Source organism: Brassica rapa, chromosome A02 (assembly GCF_000309985.2).
Source record: "Brassica rapa cultivar Chiifu-401-42 chromosome A02, CAAS_Brap_v3.01, whole genome shotgun sequence".
NCBI classification, from domain to species: Eukaryota; Viridiplantae; Streptophyta; class Magnoliopsida; order Brassicales; family Brassicaceae; genus Brassica; species Brassica rapa.
This window is the reverse complement of record NC_024796.2, coordinates 30463377-30477710: the sequence shown is the minus strand read 5'-3', so window position 1 is coordinate 30477710 and position 14334 is coordinate 30463377. Positions and strand designations below refer to the sequence as shown.

General features: G+C 33.8%; 1 protein-coding gene and 1 long non-coding RNA gene across 2 annotated transcripts; one reads left to right on the top strand and one right to left on the bottom strand.

Annotated features, from left to right (window-relative positions):
* Positions 1-2415: 2415 nt before the first annotated feature.
* Positions 2416-5001, top strand: LOC103855054. Its single transcript, XR_630629.3, has 3 exons — positions 2416-2756; positions 2855-2988; positions 3061-5001. It is a non-coding gene; the product is annotated as an uncharacterized LOC103855054 (long non-coding RNA).
* Positions 5002-7522: 2521 nt separating this feature from the next.
* On the bottom strand, positions 7523-10708 carry LOC103855053 (heavy metal-associated isoprenylated plant protein 7). Its single transcript, XM_009132013.3, has 5 exons — positions 10527-10708; positions 10138-10426; positions 9349-9551; positions 8925-9015; positions 7523-8347 (listed from the first exon to the last, which is right to left on the bottom strand). Exons 1-5 carry the CDS (start codon positions 10533-10535, stop codon positions 7755-7757), a joined length of 1185 nt encoding a protein of 394 aa, XP_009130261.1. The 5' UTR covers positions 10536-10708; the 3' UTR covers positions 7523-7754.
* Between the last annotated feature and the right edge of the window lie 3626 nt (positions 10709-14334).

Sequence of the window (14334 nt, the reverse complement as noted above, 5' to 3'; positions counted from 1 at the left end):
TACATGGCAATCATGGCTTTTCAAGCCAGTAAACTTTCCTTCCTTTCTGTCGATACAGTTACGCAAATTAGATGCGTAACCGTCTGGAAATTCCACATCGTTTGAAATCCAATCAAAGAACGCATCCTTTCCCGCTGCATCAAGTCGGTATATGGGAAAAGGAGCCCTACCACTCTCATCAACATGAAGTTCTGAACGAGCACATATATCGACTAAATCCAGTCTTGACTTCAAATTATCCTTTGTTTTACCTTGAACATTAAGGATCGTGTTCATGAGATTGTCAAAAAAGTTCTTCTCGATATGCATGACATCTAAATTATGCCTTAGTAGATGATCCTCCCAGTATGGCAGATCCCAAAAAATACTTTTTTTGTGCCAGTTATGTAGGTTTCCAACACCATCTACCGGAAAATGCTCATGTCCACCGACGTCTGGCGTCCTTTCTGCACCAAAATCTCTAAGTTGTGTCTTCAAATCTTTCCCACGAATTTCCGGAGGTGGACTGTCAAACACCCTCTTGTTCTTCGTAAACAAATTCCTACTTCTACGATATGGATGATCTGGTGGTAGAAATCTCCTGTGACAGTCAAACCAACACGTTTTCCTTCCGTGTTTTAGTTGGAAAGCATCAGTGTTATCTTGACAATATGGACATGATAGCCTTCCATGCGTTGTCCATCCAGATAACATACCATATGCTGGAAAATCACTTATTGTCCACATTAGTACTGCCCGCATTTGAAAGTTTTCTTTATACGAAACATCGTATGTTTCAGCACCTTGAGTCCATAGTTGTTGCAACTCATATATTAGTGGCTGAAGAAACACATCAAGTGATCTCTTAGGATGCTCTGGTCCGGGAACGAGAATCGAGAGAAACAAAAACTCTCGTCGCAAGCACAAGTTTGGGGGTAGGTTGTATGGTGTAAGAATGACTGGCCATAGAGAATACTGTCTTCCACTCTTGCCAAACGGGCTGAAACCATCAGTACATAATCCAAGGTAGACATTTCTTCTCTCATACGCAAAGTCGGGATACTTTGATTGGAAATGCTTCCACGCTTTTGCATCTGAAGGATGTCTGATCTCACCATCTGTTGAGTGCTCCGCATGCCATCTCATTGGTTGCGCTGTGCGTTCAGACAGATACAGCCTCTGCAACCTTTCCGTCAAAGGCAAATACCACATCCTTTTATATGGTACTGGAACTCTTCCACTCGTATCTTTATAACGAGGCTTCCCACAAAATTTGCATGAAACCCGCTGTTCATCCGCCCTCCAATAAATCATGCAGTTGTCTCTGCATACATCTATTACCTGATACGATAAACCAAGACCAGCTACGAGTTTCTGAACCTCGTAGTATGAGCCAGGAGCTACATTATCTTCGGGTAGAATACCTTTTACATAATCAGCAATCGCATCCACACAGTCTTCAGCCAAATTATAATCCGTCTTAATGCCCATCAATCTTGTAGCAGATGATAAAGCTGAATGACCATCTCTGCAACCTTCGTACAATGGTTGCTTTCCAGCATCCAACATATCATAAAATCTCTTAGCTTCGGCATTGGGTAAATCTTCCCCTCTAAAATGATCATTTACCATCTGCTCAGTACCTACACCGTAATCTACATCCGTTCTAATTGGATCTTCTAATCTAACCGCTGGCTGAGGTTCGCTAGTACTACCAAGTTCATAATCAGTTTCTCCATGATGATACCAAATTTTGTAACTTCGTGTAAACCCACTCAAATATAAATGAGTCCAAACATCCCATTCTTTAATAACTTTTTTATTTTTACAATTAGAGCAAGGACATCTTAACATACCTGTTTTTGCTTCCGGTTGTCGGTGAACTAACCCCATGAATTCGGTTATACCTTGTTGGTATTCTTCCGTAAGCAATCTCGTGTTCGGATCCAAATGAGGTCGATCGATCCAAGAACGAAAATAATTTGAAGAAGACATGTTTTTTATGAATCAAATTCGTGTGTAAAGAAAGTGAGAGGGAGGATGAAGATATGGTGTGAATGAAGAGGAAGAGGGGTGCTTGTATTTATAGTTGAAATCCTGCCGACGGTCCGAGGAAATTCCGACGGAATTCCGATGCAAACGGCTAGTTCGTCGGAATTTCCTCGGAATTTTTAAAATCCCCCAACGGCTCTCCAACGGCTCTCTAACGTCTATAATATTTCCTCGGAATTCATCGGTTTTTTCCGAGGAATACTAGTTTCCTCGGTATTCCGTCGGAATATTCCGACGAAATGAATTTTCCTCGGAATTCCGTCGGAATATTCCGACGGAATTCCGAGGAAGCAAAATTTTGTGTTTCCTCGGAATTGCCTCGGAAATGCCTCGGTATATTCCGAGGAATTCATTTTCCGTCGGAACGTCCGTCAGAATACCGCTGTTTTCTTGTAGTGATGAGGTATGATAAATATTCTCCTTTGGATTTTTTTAGGTTCAATGGTTTATAGTGGTGATGAGAAGTAACATTAGCTTTGTGAATTGTGAATTTTCTAGATAATCAAGTAGTATAACTGTCTTGAACGGTGGAAACATGTTTGAAAAATGTTGTCTTGAGAAGTTGTCTTGAGAAGTTGTCTTGAACGGTGGAAACATGTTTGAAAAATGTCAGTTCTGATGTTGAGAAATTGAAGAAATTGATTCTGCACAACCCGGTAGTCTTGACCTTGCAAGAAGGTTCTGACAAGGAAGAGCCCGTCCCAAGTAATGTTCAGCAGTTTTGGGTATGATTCAAACGCTTAGCTTTGCTTAAGTAAATTTCTTGGTTATGTTCACAGTTGTGGTTCTGATTAATGATGACTATTGTGTTATCTTGTTTTAGATTTCTTGCAGTACTCAGGATAAACTACTACACATTCTTGCTCTCCTGAAGCTAGAGGTTGTTCAGAAGAAAGTTCTGATATTCATCAATACTATTGACATGGGTTTCAACGGCCATTGACACCGGTGAAAAGTGTAAGCTACTGTCATTGATTCTCGTTCTTGTGCTTGCTTCTTGTTATTGATTCATGTTGTTGTTTGTTTCAGGATTGGACTCTCTTGCAACACACATGTATTGAGAGCATCCGTGTCACGTACTCACGGATTTCTTCTTATTTCACCAAACGTTCCATGTTAAGTTCTTTCTTCTTTCTTCTATCTCAAGTTTTTTATCTAAACACAAGATCAAACGATTCAAATTATTTATCTAAACACAAGTTCTAGCTCAAACTCTTTCTTCCATCTCAAGTCTTATAAAACAAGAAAAGTCCTACCAATAATCTTTAATTTATGGATTGTCCTTAGCTTTGTCTTTTAATATAAAAGTAATAATAAAATATGTTAAGGACTTAAAAATTGTCCTACCAATAATGTTGCCCTTAGATACCATTCATTGAGGATGTTGCCCTAAAAACTTCACCCTAAGAACTTCTCCAATAATCATGCACCTAACCATGGGGTTGTGGCCGGTCGTATTGTGGGTTCAAAATCTGTCCCCCCCCCCCCCCCCCTTGTATATATTATACATCTGCGTTGGCCAGGTGGTGTAGATATCTAATTCATACGTAGAGCAACTGTTGCTTGCATGTCCCCAGTGAACCTGCCTTCTAGAGATTAATCTGGGTCTCGCCCAAGACACCTTAGGTCTATACAAAAAAAAAAGAATTTTTAAAAACCTTTTTCTAAATGCAATATGGACCATTGAAGTAAACTTAAAGAAGCAATTTGAAATGACTCAAAAAGAAATAACGAAATTAGCCATCCAACTATAATGCTACAATAGTAGGTCATCTTCAACCATCCATCTCACACCTTCTTTGCTTTTAACCCTCCACTAAGTGATGAGATTCAAACACCTTTTTCCAAATTTTCTTTTCTTGTTCTTATAAGAAAAGTTAAGTTTCTTTAGTTTAAAAGTATTTATAATTTATTAAAACAAGAATCATGTCTAAATCTCAAAAAAAAAAAAAAAAAAAAAAAAAAAAAAAAAAAAAAAAATCTCAACAAAGTTCCTGATAGAAATCAAATCATTTTATCATTTTAGGTAGATAAACATAAAAATAATAATTTGCTTTGTTTTCTTCTGTCACAGACCTACACTGGTTTCTTTTTTAATGTGTTTCACATATATAACTCGTTAACTGAGTGGACTTCAAAACCGTTGTAACAACATCATCTTCTGGTTTTTCCCCTTTGTTATGGGTCTACATCCTTCTTTGTGTGTGTTAGGCTGTTAGCCTTTCAATTATTTTATCTTTATATTACATGTTTTCACGATGCTGCTATTTTAGAATTAAAGTATGTACCAATCAACATTTATTTTATACTCCATGATGTAAAAGCCAAACGCAAACGCAGAGAGAGTATATATGCATTACGTCAACAAACCATATAGATATTTAATTGGGTTCCGGAAGTGTTTATTACTATTAAAGAATATTGAAACGTTAGTTATAACCAACCACAACAATCAAAACGTTATTAAATGTATAAGAGACTGCCTGGATTGGTTTGAAGTAATCAAAATCTGAATCTGTTTTCCTCGCATCCAATCTAGAATATCCTGTAAGTGGACCTCCAACAAAAAGATATCGTACTACATTTGCTGTACGTCTTTACATGTTCTTGATTTTTAGTTAGCTATCTCGAATACCCTCTCGAATATGGGAGACGTTTAAATGTCAAAGGTCTAACAGGTTGGCTTATCACCTAATCTTAGATTTTCTATATTGTAACGGGAATTCATATATATATATATATATATATGTTATAGACACTTTGGATAAGGCTCTTTTGAAATTCGTGACTTGAATCACGCGTTATAAAATAATTCAAAATAGAGTTTAGAATAGCAACGTCAAATGATGATAAACTAGCTCTACATAATGTATAAGTTGACAGCAAATGGATAATTCTTCTTTTTTTTTTGGCAGTACGCCAAAATCAAAACTCCATAAATAATTGAAACAAACAACAGCACTAACAACTGGTTCAAAAAATAGCATTAATAAAGATGGGTTTAATAACCTGAGTTCTATGAAATTCAGGTGAATTAACAGATGTTGATGGTGCCAACACTTTTAGAGTAGGGTTAAATGGTCGACTCAGTTACGGTTCGGTCGCAATCAGACCAAACCTAATATAATGAAATCCGGCCAAGTGTCTCGTATGATAACAACGTTGTTCTCTTTCTAGTTACGTTGTGATTTTTGTCTGTTAATATATTTGAATTGGGAATCAAAACTGATTCTTAAAAACCAACGTCTGTAATGGTGTCTCAGAGGTAGAGGCGTAGAGCATTGTTATTTTTAACTGAGGAAACAAACTTGCGGTTGTATAGAGTTGTTAATTTCACTAGTAAATTCTCAGGCTAACTAATGAAAGTATTATTTTTATAATGCACAGGCATGCTAATGCAAAATATAGTTGTTACCGATGTATGCATGCCTGCATAGCCATGCTCGATTATATATGGTTGTCGATATGTCGCTTAGGTTACGTATTGCATAAAGTAGTTAATTGTACGTGAATTTATTATTATTTTGTCAACCTACGTGAATTAACTAATTCTCTACGTTCATGCGTATACGTTTATATACATGCAAACAACACGTAACTAGAAACAATACGTTTTTAGCAAAAAGAAAAAACTAAAAACAATACGTATACATATATATACGTATATATATATTTGTCTGAAACGATATCAATTTTACCAAAAAAAACGTATATCTACGTGTCAACATGCATGATTTCGATTATCGACGTAGTTGATACCGATATGGTCCCAAAGGTTAACAGAAAGAAGACAAGACCAGCAAAACTAATAAATGCTATAGTCCATCCACCCTATTTTCGTGAAAGAGAAACATATATTTTTTTTTGTAAAAAGGTGAAAGAGAAACATATACTTCTAGAATTTGTAATTTATGATAAGTAAACTATTGTTAGGATACCAATTTAACAAACTCGTTACATAACTAAGGCAAATTATTTTATACAAAATTATGAAGAAAGAAAAATATCACGTACTAACGATTTTGTGCAATGCTATAAAACAAATAAAATAGAGAGCTGTACTTGTAATACTTAGTTAACGAAAAAAACGGGTTACTATAATAATTTTTATGTTATTTCTATTACAGTTTAATACTTTGAAAAAAAAAACTAATACTCCTATCAATGGCAATTAAATATTATGTCATTTTATGAAAAAAAAATTCTAATCGCTATTTCTATCACAATTAATGGTAGTTCCTTTTTTTATAATAGTAGTTCTTGTGTTAGCTAAAAAACATTTCGTTTGCTGTAAAAATTTAACACTAACCAATAGTTTTCTTAAAAAAGGGAAAATAGTGAATTGATCTACCGACATTGGTTAGTACTATTTAAAATTGATTCATTATTTTTAGAAAGAAAACAAAAAATAAAGTGAATAAGTTACTTATTTTTGTCTACCAAAGTAAGGAGCAACGTACTATATTTTTTTTTAATCTTGTGTGTTTCGAAGAGGAATCGAGTACATTTAATAAGAAAATAAAAACGGTGCGTCCAATAAAAGAAGCGACAAAAGTTGGAGTACGAAAGCACAGGTTTAGAGGAAGTGGTGGCGGTCACGTGGGCTCATACATAAAACTGTACGTCCTCAGAGAGATGGCACGGACCCATCACGTTAGGTCGACTTGTTAACACCGTCACATCATGGCTCGTTGTAGTATTATACCCTCACGATTCACGCGCTACACGGGTGAGAGAGATAGAGAGAGAGACAGAGAGAGAGAGATAGAGAGAGAGAGGTTTCTGGAGTCTACTACTTTGGCTGGAATAGAATGTTCTTTGTTCTTTTGCTTACCATGCGAAGACATCACGAGTTGTGTTCACTGTTTGCTTACTATTGAGTTCCGGACCAGAAAAATGATTTGGTTATTTGTTTGGCTGGAATGAAATTAGCTCTATATGAAAAAATTCTCGTATTATATTTGGTGTAGCACCGTAGCAGTATATATGTTGTCCATATTCAAATAAAACTAAACTTGATTGTCCACATTGTATAAAAATAATACTATTTTTCAGGGAATTAATTTTTCTGTTTATTGCTTTAAAATCTCAAAATGAAAAGCATAGGATTCTTGTTAATTTTATTTTATATGATTGATTGATACTACGAGTCACCGTTTAGTTTCTAGCAACACATGATGGACACAAATGATTTCAGAATAAATAATCATAAACTTTTAGGAAAAATAAAGAGTTAATCATAACACAATTCCTTTATCAAAAAATAATAATCATAACACAATTGACAAACGCCGATGGCATGAATAAACTAAGGAAGCATGCATTAAATGGACGAACCTATTTTGATAGATGCGAGATAAAGTGTTTCACCTAAGTGACCTAACTATTAATATTCACCGATAATTTCTTTTTACTCTTTTTTTTTTGTAAAACGGGGTTTATATATACTTTAAACAATGTGGTAATTTGAACCAGAAAAAAAAACACAATGTGGTAACAAAAGGGGCATATTTGAAATCTAAAATCTACATGTAGTTTTGAAAAAGGATAGGGCGCAATTGCCCTCTCTTGAGCAATGTGTGGGACTACATCGATATGAACTCTAGAGTTTGTTCCACGAGTTTCAATTAGATAAGTAACAACTTAATGCCCCGTATGTATCCACTTAATCAAATTGTTCAAAATATTTCCCACATATTCTTTTAGCGTTTGCAGTTTCTTTGTTACATTATGGAACATGCGTTTGGATTCTCGTCGCTGAATATCTGAGGGGGATATGCATTAGGAGGATATGCATTAGGAGGATATGCATGAGGAGGATATGCATTAGGAGGATATGCATGGGGAGGATATGCTTGAGGAGGATATGCATGGGGTGGATAGGAATGAGGATAGGCATAAGGCGGCATTGCCACACGCGGCGGCTGGTAATGATAGTAGAAATATGGATTCTCTATCTTCTTCACCTCCACAACTTTTGCCTCTTCCTCCCCACCACCGCCATTCTCCCCCGCTTCACCTTCACCTTTGCTGCCGTCACCTTCTTTTTTCTCTTCATCAGTCTTTGCTTTCTCGTCCTTCCCTTCCTCGCCTTTGGACTCTCCACCGACATTTTCTCCTTTTCCTTCTTCCTTCTTCTCTGCTTCCGCGGCGGCAGCAGCTTCCTCAGGTGGCGGCGGAGGTGGTGGGTCAATTTTCATAACTGCAGCATGTTTTCCAGTACGCTTGTAAACGTATTCTACGAGCTTTTGCGGTTCGAACACTCCTTTCACCGTCACTTGAGAAGCTTTCAAATCGGATTCAGCAGATTCCACTCCTAAAAGTTATTTGTTTCAAACAAAAATGAATAATTAAAAAAGCTACTAAAGTAGGGCTATATACATTTTGACCCCACTACATATAATTTATTAAAAAACGATAACATAACATATGCTTTTTAAAAGTTAGAATGACTATAAATAAATAAATAATACATGTGCATGTGTTTTAAAGTCGAAGCAATATCATCTAGATTTGAAATTGTATGGACCAAATTTGATACGACTAAAGAACTAACGAAAGCTCTGGTAATCAGAAAAAGAACTAACGAAAGACGATATAAAGTTGGTGACAAGTGGATGATTATGCAAGATATTGAAACGTTTTATCTACCGAAGATAGTCAGGACAGACGAGAAAAAGGGCTAAAATCCCCCCCAAAACATATATTTTCATTTTAATTGTTACCTATCACTTTTCAGTAAATTTCCTTTAAGTTTGAAGTGTTGCTTTCACAGATAAAGCTATTGTAAAAAAAACAGATAAAAGCTATTAAATATTGGACTTATTGTATAAAAAGTCCAATATCTTAACCAATATTAGATTATTTAAACAATTTAGTAGAAAAAAACTAACCTTTCATTCTCATGATCCGTTTCTTGATCTCCGTCGCACAAGCTTCGCAATGCATGTGAACCTTGAGGACCACCGTAACTACTACGGGAGGCTGATACAAAAAGATCGTCGGAAATTTAAATAAAACGACTATGTAATCCAGATTCCATATATGTAAATTAAATTATAATAATAAAATCAGAAAAAATCTAGTTCTACAACCATCAATAAAAAGATAAAAATATACTAATCTACCAGTACACCCCCACGTGAATTCACTGGAAAGAGAGAATAATCTTATTTTAACTGAATGATATATTAATTAATCGTTACTCTGAATAAATAGTTATAAACATCCCCAAAAAAGCAACCCTTAAAATTACCTTTATTTATTTTTTTAAAAAATTCATTACTAGACAAAAAAAATTACAATAAAGAAAGTTACCTCCACTTTCTTCTCTTCCACTTTGGGCTTCTCCTCCTCTGCTTTCTTCTCCGGCGGCTGAGATGGCGGAGGAATAGGAGAAAGAAGCACCACTTCACGGTGGGTCTTCCTTTGAACTCTGGCTAAGATTTTCAATGGGTCAGCTTTTTCTCCCTTCACCACCACTTTACCCGCTTTACAGTCAGTCATCACATCTTCCACTCCTAAATCAATTAAACCAAAAATCCAAGATTCAAATCATATTTGTATATAGTCATATATATATATATATATCATTATATTGCCATGTTTACCAAAAAACAGAATGTTATACTTTGATTGTTTCTTTTATTTATTTGTAATGGTAATACTTAAAAGCATAACCCAAACTTTGTGTGGTCCTACATACAAAATATATGACGAATATTAAAAAAAGACGAATATTAATTATACTTATACACCAAATTAACCAAAAACTGTAATTGGCAGAAACAATATATAGTTACAGTAATTTACTTATCTGATGCTTGTTTTTTTAATATGTAATTTGGTGGAAAAAAATCAAACGGCAATTTTTTGTTTAGAGTGTTTGTTTTATATATTTTTAAATGAACCACAAGATTAATCATCTTAAACAAATAAAATTGTGTTGTAAAAGCAGATGGCAAACGTTTGAATTTTGAGAAATTAGTCTATGAATAAAACGAAAATGTATTATTTCTTTTTAGAAGATTATTACATGTAGATGAAAATGCAGAACTGATATAAAGAAGTATGTACTTTTAGATATAGTATATTCTTAATACATACCTTCGAAGCCTTTGAGGCAACGGCGGACTTTTCTAGCACAGCCTTCACAGTGCATGTAAACTTTAAGGACAATCTCTTGCGGCGGTGGAGGTGGCGCTGGAGCCTCCGGTGCCGCCGGAGGAGAATCCTCTTTGGCATCTTTAGTAGCTTCTCCTTCTTGAGTTTTCTTTTCAGAATCTTCTCCCTTTTTCTCATCAGCCTCCACTTTCTTTCCTTCTTCTTTTTTCTCCTCTTCTGGTTTCTTCTCCTCCATTTTCTTCTCCTCTGGTGCTTCTTGCTTCTTCTCTTCCTGGAACCAAATAAATTATTAAAGTCTTAGTTAGAACAAAATTATTATTATTATTATGAGATTTGAAAAGATGATATAAGAGTTTGGGATTTTCTTGAACCTCTCCCATTTTTGTTTTTGGTTAAGTTTTGAGTGTTTCAATGTTCACAAAAAATTGTAATGCCCAAAGTGAAGCTTATAAATCTCTCTCACGCTCTCTCTCTCTCTCTAAAGAACCACTTGGGTGTTGGTAAGAAGGTGGAACTGTGGACCTCAAGATCTGAAAAGAAATGTAAATTATTTTGTTTTATTCCCTTTTAAACATGACTTATACGTGAATCTGTTTGAAGTTAATTGGTTATTATTTTAGTTCGTAATTTTATATTTCATTCAATAGTTTATCAGTCAAAATACACCTAATAGTCACGCAATATGTGTTTATCTATATGTAGCTGAAACTGTCGATGAAAAAAGTAAAGAAGTTTTTTTTTTTGAAACTGGCTTCAAAAAGAAAAGAAGTTAAAACTGTCAAAACGCAGTTCTAGTTCTTGAGATTGACAGTTAATGGACTCGCTCATGTATTTTTAAAAGTTATATCTTCAAATTTTAAATACAGAATTTTAATTAATGGTTTAAATATTTTATATAGCAATGGTTTTCATTTTTGAAATCTTTCCAAATCGAGCGTTGCCCTTGTGGAAACCAAATTAATTTCAAAATTATTTATTTTTACAAGCATTACAGATTTTATCTTGGTTGATATATAATTACATCAACAATATGTTTTTAAATATAAATTTCCTTGCTATTTTCAATAGAATTAAAATTATAATTACTTCTAAACAATGGATCAAAATACTCTCAGTCATAAATATTTTTAATCAAATTATTCTCAGTCGTAAATATTTTTAATCAAAATCTTCTAAGTCATAAATATTTTAACTTTCATATGAAAATTATATCTTCGTAAGTTGTTTGTTTTGTTACGGATTAGAAATAAGTAAATAACCCATGTATATATACAAGATAAACTTCTATACTGATATCTACCTAGTGAAAAGAAAAATAATTAATTCTTACAATCTCTAGAGAACTTCTTTACTCTCGAATTTTATACTGAATATATACATGAATATATGTTTAGAAAATATATACATAAATATATACACACACAATTGAGTAACGGAATAAAATGCATGTAACATGAGATGTTCATGGTGAAGTGAACAAACACGGCATTCGTGATAACAACTAATACCTGTGGGCGTTCTTGCTAAACATAAAGTTCCAGTGAACTTTTATTTTAAAAATCAATCTACAGAAGGGAGCACAATGGTGACATAGTGGCACATGTTAACCTTTAATCAATACAGCACACGCACATATATGTGATATTTATTATTAAAACCATAATTAATCACCAACTTTTTGAAAAACTGAATATTCTTGTCATATTGACTAACTGAAATCATTATGAAAGTACTCTACTCGGCGTTCATAAATAAACTTAGTAGAAATTTGAAGTAGCCAACGTGAGCTAGTGTTCCTTTTGTGTGGAAAAAACAATATTTTGTTACTGTTGAATATGGTTAATCACTTATATAGATAAGATATGGTATTATGAAACTAATAATTCTACTTATCGTTCTTGGAGTAAATAGTTAAAATCCAGACTATAGTCTACGAATATAGTTTCCATAAGACAATTTATCTCTGTATTCTAAATTAATCTTGAACTATGCTTTCAAACTGATTTCTTACCTCAACTTATAAGTTCAATTGTCTTTCCTCTCCCAGATAGTGATTGAATAGAATTGATTTCTTACCTCGACTAAAAAGTTTATATGATGTTTTCCTTTTTTTGAAACAAGAAGATAGTGGTCTTTCTCAAAATAAAAAGAAAACATCAAGAAGAAGATAATGGTTGTGTTGTTTGTTGAAACCGAAAAGAAATTAAATCCTTGACAACATAGTCTTTTTATTATTTTATTCTGTGGCAAAATCTTGGTAACTTAGTCTAATTAAGTAATTTGTTGAATTTAGGGTAAGTATAAATGAACCACTTAGGGTGAACTTCCGTTACATCAAAGTAAGCGATGGCTGTTTATTGGTTATCTTTGTCAAAGTTAAAATCAAATGTGTTTTCTTTTTGGTCCATTTATACTGAATGCAGCGTTTTAGAAATTTTGTTTTCCGAGACTAAAAGCATGGGTTATTTAGCGAAATATAAGAAACTTTAAGAACCTTTTGTTAATCATGCTGTAAGTACAATGTCTTAGAAAGAAATACTTATACAGTGTATAGATATCAGCTGCATCCTCTACTTATATAACATTCAGATGAATCACCTGGATAAAAATGGTAGGGTAACAGACGAACAGGCAGATAATAAAAATATGTCGCTGGTTCCACCAGCATATATATGTTTACCATCATCTACATGTTTCTCATAATTCGATTTTCTCACTACAGTAGTATTATATAACCAAATATTTTTTGTTGACAAGCTCCAGTTACGAGTTTTAGATGAGTTTGTAAAATTTGTACATATAAATTTAGTTTGTTTTCGTGGAAACTGATTAGTATTAAGTATTAACATTATCACCTCAATTTTCCCATGCATTGAATCCTGACGTGGCGCCAGGTAAGACTTCACACGTTGGTGCAGGAACTTTGGTACGCACTGTGGGACAAAGTTTCGCATTACCGAGGCTTACACATGTGGACTTTGCGGACTTGGATTCTTCTCTTTTTTTTTTTGACTTAAAAAGAGTATATATCATTCTTACGTTTATTTTCCCTTGTTTATTTTGATACTTCAATGATAGTATCGAGCGCGTAAAATAAAATACGTTACAAAACATAGCAAACATAATTTTACAGAACAAAACATGCTAAAATAATGCTAGAAACAAATAAATTGTTTCAGGTGCTAACTTTGTTGGTGTAAAAGGGTGAGAAATCAAGTGATGAAATTAATAACTTACAATATAGAAAAAACTTATAATATAGCTGATCTAGTATAATTACGATTGCCTGTTTGATTCGTTATGTTTTTGGGCACTTAATAAGTACTAGAAACTGAAGCTCATCAGCACTGTTATACCAAAAGAGGCTCTGAATTTCCTTATAACATTTCCTATGTACAACTAATTTATTTTGAAATAATCTTAACTATACACATGCCAGTATAAAAGGTCAATGATTTTCATTTTAGTTTTAAATCAGTTGACGAAAAAAATACCCCAATTGTTATGAGTATAACCGGTATGCTCATATTTTTAATAATCCAGTTTGGTGAAATATGAGATTTTGTCGCTCTTTTATGGCAGTGATATAAATGATGGATATGGTATAATTAAATGCTTTCAGCAGAGAAAACGAATCCAAGAGCTGACGCAGAGTCAGCAATAGTAATGACGTAACGGCCGTTTTTGTTGGCTCTTGTTTTCTTTATTAATCCACATCATTCTTGAGTTGTGCCCACCTCAAACTCAACGGTGGAAGTTGTTGGCCTTGAAAAACTTTCAGTAGTGTTTTTTTTCGATTAATTCTTTCAGAAGTTTAGTCAAAAGAGCGTGACAATAATTACCTAACTAAATACATGATTACAAAAGTTAACTGTGGTATATAATAAGAAAAGTTCATTCATCTAACGTTAGATTATTTATTTCCAAAGTGGTAATGAATTAATAATACTATTTTCTTGGCATTCTTTAGTAGAAATGAGTGAAAATGTACAATTACATGGTGATTGTGATGCAATGACACTTACGTTATAGTAGAGAATACCACATAACAAACGTTGAACATAATGTCATTTAGATCATTGGTTTATAGATATAATATTCTCCTCATTCATGTGTTTGATATAATCTTCTTTGATATGACCTCCTACCAATGTTTCATGGCCATGGTAGTTTTTCCAC

Excerpts from the sequence above, each read along its gene's own strand:
- LOC103855053 (XM_009132013.3), bottom strand. Across the intron at positions 9,552-10,137 it reads TTGCCTCAAAGGCTTCGAAG|GAGTGGAAGATGTGATGACT; the intron begins GTATGTATTAAG and ends TAATTGATTTAG. Across the intron at positions 9,016-9,348 it reads TGGAAGAGAAGAAAGTGGAG|CCTCCCGTAGTAGTTACGGT; the intron begins GTAACTTTCTTT and ends TTTTTGTATCAG.